Raw genomic sequence first — 13,174 nt, 5'->3', positions numbered from 1 at the left:
GACCCCCATAGACCCCCCATAGACCCCCATGTGACCCCCATAGACCACTCATAGACCTCCGTAGACCCCCATAGACCCCGCATAGACCCCCATAGACCACCCACAGACTACCCATGGACCCCTCATAGACCCTCCATAGACTCCCATAGATGCCCATTAGACCCTCCAGACCCTCCATAGACCCCCATAGACCCCCACAGATCCTCACACCCCCTATAGATCCCCTATCGAAACCTATAGACCCTCCATAGACCTCCATAGACTCCCCATAGACCCCCATAGACCCCTCATAGACCCCCCATAAACCTATAGATCCTCCTATGGATCCCAATAGACCCCCCAAAGACCCCCATAGATCCCCTATAGATGCTCATAGACCCCCATACACCCCATAGACCCTATAGGGTTGGACTTGATAGTCTCAGGGATCTCTTCCAACCCAACTGAGAAGAGAAGAGCAACGAGGCTGGAGAAGGGACTGGAGCACAAGTGCTGTGGGGAGAGGCTGAGGGAGCTGGGGGTGTTTAGCCTGGAGAAGAGGAGGCTCAGAGGTGACCTCAGCACTGTCTAGAACTACCTGAAGGGAAGTTCTGGCCAGGTGTGGTTTGGTCTCTTCTCCCAGACACTCAGCAATAGCATCTATGGGGTTCTATGTGGGACCTATGGGGGGTCCATGGGTGTCTATAGGGAATCTATAAGGATGCGTGAGGGTCTGTGGGGGGTATGGAGGTCTATGATCCTCTATAGGTCATCTATGGGGCTCTGTGGGGTGTGTAAGGGGGTCTATGGGGGGTCTATGGGGGTATATAGGGGTATATGGGGGTATATGGGGGTATATGTGCGGTCTATGGGTGGTATGTGGGGGTCTACGGGTGATCTATGGGGATCTACGGGGGGTCTATGGGGGGTCTATGGGGGGGTCTATGGGGGATCTATGGAGGGGTCTATGGGAGTCTGTGGGGGTCTATGGAAGGTCTACGGGGGCTCTATGGGGGTCTTTGGGGGGTCTATTGGGGTCTATGGGGGGTCTATGAGGGGTCTATGGAGAGTCTATGGGGGGTCTACGGAGGTCTATGGGGGGTCTATGGCAGGTCTATGGAGGTCTATGGGGGATCTATGGGGGTCTAAGAGGGGGTCCATGGGGGTCTATGTAGGGGATCTATAAGAGTGTGTGTGGGTCTGTGGGGGGTCTATGGGTGGTCTATGGGGGTCTGTGGGGGGTCTATGGGTGGTTTATGGGGGTCTATGGGGGGATCTCTGGGGGAGCTCTGGGGGTCTTTGGGAAGTCTATGGGGGTCTGTCGGGGTGGTTTAGGTTTGTTTTAGGGGTGGTTTAGAGCTGATTTAGAGCTGGTTTAGCGCTAGATTAGGGCTGGCTTAGAGCTGGTTTAGGGTCGAAATTTGCCAATTTTTTTTCCCACTTTTCCTGATTTTTCTCGAAACGTTTCCTCTTTTCCCCCTTTCCCAATTTTGCTCATTTTCCCTTCAATTTTCGGCATTTTTCTCTACGATTTTCCAAAATTTTCCCTCAAGTTTTTTTTTTTCAATTCCCTCATTTTTTCCATATTTTTCTCTTCCCCCCCCCCCAAATTTTCCACATTTTCTCTTAAAAATTTCCCATTTTTTCCTCAAAGTTTTCCAATTTTTGTCACCATTGTTCCCCCTTTTTCCCCAGATTTCTCCCAATTTCCCCCTATTTTTTCTCCAAAATTACCCCAAATTTCCCCATTTTTTTCCCAAATCTTCTCCATTCCTCCACAAATTTTCCCCATTTTTTCTCAAATTTTCTTCATTTTCTCCCAAATTTTCCCTAGTTTTTAAAAAATTTTCCACATTTTTCCCTGGTTTTGTCACCAATTTTCCCCATTTTTCCTCATAAAATTTCCCCAATTTCCCCCAAATTTTTCCCATATTTTCCCCTAAATAATCTTCATTTTGTCTCCAAAATTTCCCCCATTTTCTTACCAAATTTTCCCCAAATTTCCCCATTTTTCCCCTAATTTTCCCCAAATTTCCCCATTTTTCCTTCAAATTTTCCCCAAATTTCCTTCCCAAATATTTCCCTTTTTTTTCCAAATTTTCCCAAAAATTTTCCTGAGAATTTTTCCCTTCAAATTTTCCCAATATTTTCTCCATTTTCCCCCATTTTCTCCCAAATTTTTTGGTGTTCATCCACTCAGATATTTTTTTCTGATATTTTGGAATATTTTCCTTTTGTTTTCTCCCACTTTTTTCTTACTATTTTTCTTACTATTTCTTACAATTTTCCCACAAAATATTTCCCATTTTTCATCTCAATTTTGTCCATTTTTTCCCGAATTTTTTTCCCAATTTTTTCCCCAATTTTTTCCCCATTTTTTCTCCGATTTTCCCTAAATTTTCCCCATTTTTTCCCAATTTTCCCTCAAATTTTCTCCATTTTTTCTAAGTTTTCCCTAAAATTTTCTCCATTTTCCCGCAAATTTTTCCGTTTTTTTCCTCCAATTTTTTTCGATTTTTACCCCAAATTTCCCCCAAATTTTCCCCAATTTTTCCCCATTTTCCCCCCAAGAGAATAAACATGGAATACAGAGCATAATACAAAATGATGAACAGACCCATTAATTCCACAGTAAATGCTTTCCCAACAAGGGCTTCAAGCTAAACAAGCCACCCAAAGCTTTTTCAACACATCAATTCCTTTATCTATTGATTTAGAAGGATCACTGTTTCTTTCCCAATTCATTCTTATGAACCTTTATTTAAGATAACCTTAAAAAAGTCTTTATTAAAATACACTTATAAATTAATAACCTTAATCATACAAATAGCTTTAATTATGTTTTGAGGTTTCTGTTTTCTTTCACCTTTAACTTTAATTTAAGTATTTCTGCAAATGAATACCTTTGTACTTCTGTCTGTGGGTCCCTGTGCATAGATGGGGGAGTTGTGGCTCTGTCAGTGGGGTAAGTGCATTCAGGAGTCACATCCATACATGATTCCTGCACTCACACACATCCATCAAAAATTACTTTAATTTGTCCTAAAAATCTCCAAATCTCCCTATTTCAGAACTTCCCAATTCCATCTAATTTTTTTTTTTATTTCTACACCAAATGTCCCTAAATCTACCCCAAATCTCTTAACTCCACTCAAAAATACATGAATGTTTCTTAGAATCCCCAGGATTTCATCGCAAATCCCTAAAATTCAACAAACCCCCCCATTAGTTTCACAAAAAGATTATTTAATTCCACCCTAAATTCCTTTAATTCCACCCAATCTCTTCCAATTTCATTTAAAATCCCCCGAATTCTACTTTAAATTCCCTGAATTCTACCCAAAATTCCCTTAATCCCACTCCAAATCAAAATCCCGCCCCAAATCCCTTCCCCAACTCACCAGCCCCCCAAGTGCCCCCAAATCGCCCCTGGCCCTCCAAGTGCCCCCTTTGGAGCCCCAAATCCTGGGAAAGGGCCCCATGGGAAGGGGGGGCTGGGGGGATTTGAGGGGGTTTGGGGTGCAATTGGGGTCTGAGGGTCAGTTGGGGGGCACTTGGAGATCTCATGGACGTCTGGGGGGGAATTTATGGAGCACTGGGGGGGCACTTGTGGGTCCGAGGAAACACTTGGGGGGCACTTGGGGGTCCGAGGATGGAATGTGGGGGTTCAAAGAGTCTTTCAGGGGACACTCGTGAGTCCTGGATAAACTTGGGGGGCACTGAGGGGTCCGGGGAGGAGATTTGAGAGTCCTGAGTGGGTACTGGGGAAGGACTTGGGGGTCCGGGGGGCACTTCTGGGGCAGTTTGGGGTTCTGGGGCACTTTTGGGGCAGTTTGGGGTCCGGGGGAACTTCTGAAGCAGTTTGGGGTCCGGGGGCACTTCTGGGGCAGTTTGGAGTTCTGGGGGCACTTTTGGGACAGCTTGGGGTCCGGGGGGCACTTCTGGGGCAGTTTGGGGTCCGGGGACACTTCTGGGGCAGTTTGGGGTCCTGGGGGCACTTCTGGGGCAGTTTGGGGTCCGGGGACACTTCTGGGGCAGTTTGGGGTCCTGGGGGCACTTCTGGGGCAGTTTGGGGTCCGGGGACACTTCTGAAGCAGTTTGGGGTCCGGGGGGCACTTCTGGGGCAGTTTGGGGTCCGGGGGGCACTTCTGGGGCAGTTTGGGGTCCGGGGGCACTTCTGGGACATTTTGGGGTCCGGGGGCACTACTGGGGCAGTTTGGGGTCCTGGGGCACTTCTGGGGCAGTTTGGGGTCCGGGAGCACTTCTGGGGCAGTTTGGGGTCCTGGGGGCACTTCTGAAGCAGTTTGGGGTCCGGGGGTAACTTCTGGGGCAGTTTGGGGTCCGGGGGCACTTCTGGGGCAGTTTGGGGTCCGGGGGCACTTGGGGGGCCGCAAACCGGCTGGGACCGACCCGATTGGGCGCGGGGGAGACGGGAGTTGTAGTCCCGCCTGTGATTGGCCAGAATAGGCGGCGGAGCATGACGGGAGTTGTAGTTCTGGACAGACTCAAAATGGCGCGGGTCTCCAAGCGCCGTCACTGCGAGCTGCATTCCTGATCGCTGATTGGTTTCTAGTGGAGACGGGCACGCCAGGCGACCAATCAGAGGCGGCGGAGGTGGAGGGCGGGACTCGAGGGCGCTGCTGGGAGAGGTGAGCAATGGCGGCGAGTTTGGGGTGATGTCGGAAACATTTGGGAGTATTTGGGGGGCATTTGGAGGACTCAGGGGGGGTTTTGGGGGTCCCTCCCCACCCGCTCACCCCTCACAGACCCCCGGGACGCCCCCGGGGCCGTTTTGGCCGTAAAGGTGAAGAAGGCGGGTAAGCCCCTCCCCCCACCCCGGGATCCGCCTCAGAACGCCCCAAATCCCCCCGAAGTTACCCCTGAGAGCCCCAAACTCCCCCACCCGGGACCCCCAAAACTCTCTGGACCCCCCCAGGATGCCCCAAATTCCCCCCTGGACTCTCCCGAGCTTCTGAAACACCCTCAGCCCTTCAAAGACCCCAGAGATCCCCCAAACCCCCTCCCAGACCACCAATCCTTTTCCAAACCGCCTAAAATTCCCAGGAACCACCAAACTACCTTAAATCCCCCCGAAGTTACCCCTGAGAGCCCCAAACTCCCCCACCCGGGACCCCCAAAATTCTCTGGACCCTCCCAGGATGCCCCGAATTCCCCCCTGGACTCTCCCGACCTTCTGAAACACACTCGGCCCGCCAAAGACCCCAGAGATCCCCCAAACCCCCTCCCAGACCACCAATCCTTCCCCAGACCGTCTAAAATGCCCAGGAACCACCAAACTACCTTAAATCCCCTTCCCAGAATCCCAGAACTCTGCCAGACAGTTTAAACTACCCAGGACTCCCTGAACTACCCCCAGAACTGCCCTAAACCCTCTCCCAGACCCCCAAAGCATGGCAGGACCCACCAAACCCCCTTCTAGGACACGTAGCCATCCCTAAATTCCCTCAACCTTCCCCCAGACTCCTACCCAGACACCCCCCCCCAAACACTGCCAGGACCCCCAAACCACATCGAGCCCCTCCAGCCCCCCCCCCCCCAATTCTCTCCCAGTCTCTCCAAACCAGTCCAGGACCTCCAGGCTACTTCCAGACATCCCCAAACCACCCCAGGATCCCCCTGAACTGCCTCCCAGAACCCCCAAGCTGTCCCCAGACCCTGCAAAACCATCCCAGGGCCCCTCAAAAGCCTCCCAGACCCTCCAAATCACGCCAGGTCTCCAAAACTGGGATCTCAAAATGACAACTGGAACGGGGAGAACTGAAGCTGAGTGAGACACATGGGCAGGCCTAAGAAGCAGGAAAATGAGTTTTATTGATTGCTTTTTTTTCCTAGAAGCTGAAAGGGGCCATTTGGGGATGATGCTCTTGGAAAAGAGAACGGTGTGAGCAAGTGAGGGTGACCACAGTGTGGGGAACAAGCCCCAAAGGGGCTTTGCTTGAGGAGCATCCCTGGATGGTGGAAACTCCTGGGATCCTCCCATTCCCCCACATGGAGGTGCCTGCCACAAATCTCCTAAAACCCCAAATCATCAAAATTTGGCTAAAACCCCCTCCAAAGTATGAAAATTAAGATCAAAGCAATTCCAACCACCAAGATTCACCTCCCAAAAGCCTTCCCAAAAAGTTGCTCTCTGTGGTCTCTCTACTTTGGGGCTCTGGGGGTCCCCCCTGTCCAGGCTGTTGGGGGTGCGTTGTGTTTTGGGGTCCCCTGTCTGTGGTTCTTCCTTTTCCAGGCTGCTGGAGGTCCCAGGAATCCCAGGGGTCTGACTCTGTGATGTGACCCCTTAGGGGTTCTGGGATTCCCCTCTCTCCAGGGTCCCACTCAGAACTACTGAGAGTCCCAGGGGTACTTTTGCCCCTGACCCTCTGCTGTGGGGGCTCGGGAACCCCATGGGACCCCAAAACCGGGATTCCAGAGAGGGGGCACCCTCAGCAACCTGGAGAGAGAAGTGCCTTTGGAATCACCACCCTAAGCAGAGAGTCAGAGGAGAAGCTCCACTATCCCCCAGCTCCACTATCACCCCTCTCTGCTCCCCATCTCCAGAGGTCACCAGGCATCTGGTGTCCATAATAAGCTCCAAAATACCGAGATTCAGGCCAAAAAACCCTCATCAACATCAAACTTGCAAAACATCAAGATTCATCCAAATCTCACTCCAAAATATGGAGATTATCCCATAAAACCCCTCCCAGAAGTTCTCCTCCTCTGGTCTTTTCACTTGGCAGTTCAGGGTTCCCTCCTCGTCTGGGATGCTGAGGGACCCACGTGTGTTAGGGTGGGTAGACTTGTTCTTCCTTGACCCAACGGGTAGACCTGTTCTCATTTATCCCCATGGGTAGACCTCCCTCAACCCGATGGGTAGACCTGCTTTCTCTGGCGGACCTTCTCTTTCACTCGATGGCCTCCCTCCCTTCTCTGACCCTCCACGGGCAGACCTGGCGGCGCCGGCGGATGGGTAGACCTGTTCTCTCAAAACCCGGCGCCCACAACGACTCTCAAAACTGCTGTGTCTGCCCCGCTGGGCCTCCCCTGCTGATGGGGGTAGCGGGGCCGACCCAGGAACATCACCAGGAGAAGTGCAGGGGACAGGCACGCTCCTTCTTTTCCTCTTCTGGCGCTCCAAGTGCACACGAGGAGATTTCAAGTCAGCGGGAGAACACGGAAAGAGAAGGGGCCCCCCGACTCCACAGTTTCCCCCGCTGCCCCACCAAGGGCCGTAAGGGCTGTGCCATGGAACACGAGAGCCGGGATGGGCCCGGCCAAAGCCCACAAGGGCACCAGGATGTGCCGCTCCTTGGAGCCCGCGCCGGGGCTGCCACGGGGCGGGGCCGGAGCTGCACACAGGGACGGCAAAGGGCCCCGACAAAGTGCTGCGGGACCCCCGAGCCGAGCCCCGAATAGTCTGGGGATGCTCTGGGGGATTGGGTTGTGTTCAGGTTGGGGCTTGAGGGACCCGAAAGCTGAGCTGGGAATGCTCCCTGGGGGCTATTGGGGTCCCTGGGTGGTGTTTTTGGGTGTCCCAGTGTTGGTTCCTGGCAGAGCCCCTTGGTGGGCAGGGGCATGCGGGGACCCCCCTTGGTGAGGTTGGTGTGCCTGGGTCAGGCCCTTCATTGGCAGGTTGGGGAGGGGACCTCCCAGTACACGTGGTACCCCCAGAGCCTGGACAGGGGAGCCCCCCCAAACCCCAAAGTGGAGAGACCAGAGAGGTGGAACTCCTGGCAGAGCTTTTTTGGCTGAGTCTTGATGTTTTGCATGAATCTTGTGGGTGCAGGGGCGTGGGGATTTTCAGGGGGTCACAAGGCCAAGGAGTGTGGGCTGTAGGGGCTTGGAGAAGTGGGATGGGGGGTCCAGGGAGACCCTGTGCTGAGGAAAGGGGTTCCAGGGGTCCCTGATGTCAAACAAAGGGACTCATGGGGTAAGGGCACCCAGGATAGCCAGAAAAAGGGGTTCAAATGAATTCCCAGTGTCCCATAAAGGGGAGAGTCTGTGGTCTGGGAAATGCAGGAGTGGGGGTCCCAGAGTGAAGAAAAAGAGGGGTGTGGGGACTGAAAAAGGTGGGATGCCAAGGAAAGGGGGTGCAGGTGGGTATTGGTGCAGGATAAGGGGGTGCAGGGGCTTTCCACTGCCTGGGAATGTGGGAACAGGAGGGGCTCAAGGTGAATAAAAAGCAGGACTGGAGGTTAGCAAAGATTATTGGGGGATGCGGGGGGTCCCTATACACAGAAAGAGGAGTCCAAGGGGTGTCAGGTTAAAGGAAAAGGGAGTGTGGATTCTGAGAGATGTGGGATGGGTGGGAAAGGGGGATCATAGGGATCCTAGAGTCAAAGAAATGGGGGTTTGGGGGCTGGAAAACCAGGAATGATCAGGTAGGGGGGTCCTGGAACCCTGGCAGCCTGGAGAGGGTGGGGACCCTTGAGAAGCAGAACTCCCAGTACACAGGAGACCCCCAACAGCCAGGACAGGAGGGACACCCAGAACCCCAAAGAAGAGAGGCCAAAGACAAAGAACGTCTGGGAGGGTTTTTTGGGCTGAATCTTGGTGTTTTACAGGTTTTTTAGGCCACGAGGAGCCCAGTGAGTTCTAGAGATGGATTGGGGCAGGAGGAATCCCCAAACCATTGTGCTCACACCTTCTTTTTTCCCCCAAAATCCAGGGATTTCTCCTTTCCAAAGCTTGGCCAGGTGGAGGAGGAGGCTGCAAGGAAGAGGAAGATGCCCCGGGACCCCCAGGCAGGTGAGGAGGAAGTCAGTGCCCATTTGCCCCTCTCTTGTGCTGCATCTTCCAGCCCAGCATGGCCCCGGCTGCAGGACAACCCCGCTGCCAACGCCGTCCTGCCAGGGCCGGGTTTGGGGGGATGTCCTTGGTCTTCCCTGTGGGCCGGAGGCAAATGCCCTGAGTGTCCTTGTTCCTTCCTGCCCCAGGCCCCGAGGTGAGCACGGGGAGCACGGAGGACAAATCCCCCCAGCAGAACCTGGTGGCAGAGGCTGTTTTGAACAGCTCCATAGAGCAGGAAGTCACCGAGGAGAAAAAGCCACGGAGATCCCTGAGGAGGAGAAGTTCTCAACCGTGTTTTGGGTCCTCTGAGCAGGATAGAGACACCCAGTGTGGGAAAGATGGCCAGAGCTTCAACCAGAGCTCTGAGCTGGGGGTGCAGCAGCAGCTTCAGAGCAGGGAGAAGCGCTACAAGTGCTTGGCATGTGGGAAGGGATTCAGCCTGAGCTCCAACCTGATCCAGCATCAGCACATCCACACTGGGGAACGGCCCTACACATGTAGAGTATGTGGGAAGAGCTTCAGTCAAAACTCCCACCTGATCCGCCACCAGATGATCCACACTGGGGAACGTCCCTACGGGTGTTCCCAGTGTGGGCAGAGGTGTCGGACCAGCTCAGAACTCCTCAAGCATCAGCGCACACACACGGGGGAGAGGCCCTTCCACTGCACCAACTGCGGGAAGAGATTCAGGCGGAAGGACACCCTCATCATGCACCTGCACCTCCACAGTGGAGAGAGACCGTACCAGTGTGGGGACTGTAGGAAGACCTTCATCCGTAAGTCTGAGCTCATCATCCACCGGATGACCCACACTGGGGAAAGGCCGTTTGAGTGTTCCGAGTGTGGGAAGAGGTTTCAGAGAAGCTCAGATGTCCTCGTGCATCAGCGCACACACACCGGGGAGAGGCCCTTCTGCTGCACCGACTGTGGGAAGAGATTCAACAGCACCTCCCACCTCATCAGGCACCAGCACCTCCACACTGGGGAGAGGCCTTATGAATGTGACGAGTGTGGGAAGACCTTCACCCGGAGCTCTCACTTGACCAGACACCAACGGACCCACCAGTGAGGGAAGCCCCACGAGTGCCCCCACTGTGGGAAAAGCTTCGTCTGCTGCTCCATCTCTATCACCCACATTCCTTGTGACCCACATTTGGAAGACCTCTGGCTGGTGGATTCCACATCCTCCTGCTTCTCCATGGGCACTTGAATTAACACAGGGGAGGAACATCCATGGTGTCATGGGTTTAGTTAGGCCCAGATTTAGGCTTTAGTTTTTAGAGCAAGGCTATGGACAATCAGCTGACTGGAGCTGGGTCAGCCCAGCTGACTCCTACTGGCCAACTCTATTGCATCCCATATTCTGACATCATCTCAGACAGAAGAAGAGAGGGAGGAGGGATTTTCCTTCTTCTTGCCGGCTGAACAAGGAGTATCTTGGCATTGCAGAGCTCCTGGGGGGAGACCAAGATACTGGGGAAGTTGAAATTTATTTCCTGTTTGTTCTTGCTACCTTTTATTCTTAGTCTGTAGTTTGTATTTGATTTGTTTTCTATTTTATTTTCTGTTTAATATACCTTGTTCTGCTGAACTATGTCCTGTGCTTTGGTTTTTGGGGGGACAGGAGACTTTGCCTCTGAAATGATTACTTGGCATTTTCCCACGTCAAAACCATCACATGTGGGGACACAGACTGAAGTGTGAAATCCATTGGGAAGGGGGAATTGCTGACTTCTGATCCTAAACATCTCCCCTGCTCCATACCCTTAGTTTATCTTGTGGCCTCAAGAATCCTGAATGGCGTTTCAGAACTTTTCTAAACTCAATAATTCCATAATTCCAATTCTCTGTGGCTCTGCCTCTCTGTGGGACATCCAACCCAACCCTATGCAAATTCACATGGTTCGTTATTTTTTTTATTTTATTTTATTTGATCAATCTTCATCCCTTCAAATCACCTGAAATAGGGATTAAAATAAAGAAACTGAACAAAGACATCTAAAGTTCCACCATTCTCCTGGGAATTGGGGCAGGAATTTTGGGTTCAAAGGGATATTCGGGAAGATTTCAGGGTTCTGTGTGGATTTGGGAGAGTTTTCCCCAAAACTGGAGGTTTCCAGACTGATTGACATTTCTCCATCATTTTGCAGTCCAATATCTGAGAGGGATTGATCTGTCAGCTCATAACACCTCAATCCCACCCCAAAATGGCTCCAGGCCACCTTGAAATGACTCAATCCCATCCCAAAATGGTTTAAACCAACTCAAACCCACTTAGGGGGAGTCAGCAGCAGGAGAAGGGATGCTGCAAACCCAGGGATGATGGGATAAAATTGGGAGGGCTTGGATGCAAATTGGGAGGGTTGGGATGGGACTTGGAGGTGGATGGGATGGGATTTGGGAAACATGAGATGGGGTGTTTGGAAAAACTGAGGGAGCTTCTGTGGTGCCCTCCTATCCTGAGGAGGGTAATGTGAGGGAGTGTGGGGGACATGTGACATCAGCACTTGGAGTGGGAACCCACAGAGAGGGACACAGGGAGCTCTTTTTGAGGGGATCCTGCTGCTTCCCACCTCTTCAGGGGGCTTTAAATATCTTTTGAGGTTTTCCCTTTACTTTTTTATGGTCTGAGTTGAACCTCTTGCATTTTGGGGGGATGAGATGACCCTATTGACAAAAAAAATCCTGCTGTTTTCAACCAATTTTTAGGGGTTCTAAATGGCTCTTGGAAGTCCCTTCCTCATTCTGGGGGTTGCAGGAACCCCCTGGATCCACTGGGGGCTGCGGGGGTTATAATGCCCAGTTTTGAAGTGTTACAAGTGGCTTGAGCGGGGCCCAAGTTTGATGCACATCCCACCTGCAGGAGGGTGTCCCCCCTTCCTCCACGCCTGCTGGGGTGGGGCTGGGACCTCTCCCCAAACAGGGGGCACCCACAGTTATTTCTGGGGGTTGGGGCTCCTCATGCACTGGGACCAGCCCAGCTGGTGTTACAGAATCCCAGAATGTGCTGAGTGGGAAGGGACCCCCAAGGATCATGGAGTCCAACCCTCAGTCCTGCACAGGTCCATCCCCAAGAGCCACACCCTGTGCCCCAGAGCATCATCCAAACACTCCTGGAGCTCTGTCAGCCTTGGGGCTGTGCCCACTGCCATGGGGAGCTTGGTCAGTGCCCACCACCCTCTGGGGGAAGAACCTCTTTGTAAGATCCAACCCAATACTGCCCTGACACAACTCCAGGCCACTCAGTGGGTGCTGTCCCTGGTTCCCACAGAGCAGAGATCAGTGCCTGCCCTTCCTCTGCCCCTGCCCAGCAAGTTGTACTTGCAATGAGGTGTCCCCTCTGTCTCCTCTTGTGCACCTGAACACACCAAGTGCCCTCAGCTGCTCTTTACACACATCCTCTGCAAGCCCTTGCCCATCTTGATTTCCTCCCTTGGACACTCCCCAATGGCTCAGTCTCTTCCTTCTGTTGTAGTGGCTCAAATAGCCTCAATATTTCAGGTGAGGGAACTACCACGGCTGTGTGATGTGGGGCCTGAGGGTGCCCAGGGGCCACTGTGACCCTGCAGGGCCTCGTGGAACCCAGGGGACATTGTGACACTGCAGGGAGTTCGAGAACCCAGGGGACATTGTGACTCTTCAGGGCCTCTTGGAACCCAGGGGACACTGTGACACTGCAGGGCCCAGGGCACACTGTCACACACACAGAACCAGCCAGCCCTGCCCGGCGCTCGGCAGCAGCACGGAGGGCACTGCCCACACCTGGCACCGCTGGCACCACAAGAGGAGCCCCACTGGCCTCTCTGTGTCCAACAGCAAAGGCAGACACAGCCCTGGCACAAGGGGCAGCTGCAGCTGCTCCTCACTGTGCCCAGCAGGGCACACACACACACCCCCCGGCACAGCAGGAGGCACATCCAGCTGCTCCTGAGCCAGCACAGGCACAGCCCCTGTGCCCCTCCAGGCCTGCACAGCTCCCTCTGTCCTGCCATCACCTTGGGCAGCTGCCCTGCACCTCTGGGGCTGCTCTTTGGCATCTCAGCTCCGTTGGGGAGTTGGGAAAATGCTCCAGGAGAGGCCTGGGAGGAGTCTCAGGTAGATGCTGGAAGGTGCAGTAACTACAAAGGAAGAAACCTCATCTTGGGTACCTGCCTTAGAGGAGGCTGGGGCTGACACACAGGATTTCAGATCCCCAAACCAGAGTTCAGGACTCCAGGAGAAGCCTGGCAGGAGTCTGAGGTAGATTCTGCACGATCCTGGAATGACAGAAAGAAGGAAATCTTCTCTGGAAACCTCTCTGGAGCAGTTTGGAGAGCGTGCCAGGGATTTCAAGTGCCCAGAACAGAGAGGAAGACTTCAGGCAATGCCTCAGAAAGGGTCCAGCCCCATCCCAGAAGAT

The 13,174-nt window shown here is 53.2% G+C and overlaps 1 protein-coding gene across 1 annotated transcript in view; it reads left to right on the top strand.

Annotated features, from left to right (window-relative positions):
• The window catches only part of LOC139684162 (uncharacterized), a 1,455,962-nt gene extending 1,445,566 nt beyond the window's left edge, over positions 1-10,396 (top strand). Inside the window, 1 exon segment of the mRNA XM_071579763.1 lies at positions 9,247-10,396. Coding sequence (XP_071435864.1) covers positions 9,247-9,844 — 598 coding nt within the window. The 3' untranslated portion in view covers positions 9,845-10,396.
• Positions 10,397-13,174: the final 2,778 nt, after the last annotated feature.

The sequence above is a fragment of the Pithys albifrons genome, chromosome 33 (genome assembly GCF_047495875.1).
Source record: "Pithys albifrons albifrons isolate INPA30051 chromosome 33, PitAlb_v1, whole genome shotgun sequence".
Taxonomy (NCBI): domain Eukaryota; kingdom Metazoa; phylum Chordata; class Aves; order Passeriformes; family Thamnophilidae; genus Pithys; species Pithys albifrons.
Note: the sequence above shows the minus strand (reverse complement) of the source record. Positions and strands in the feature narration are given on the sequence as shown.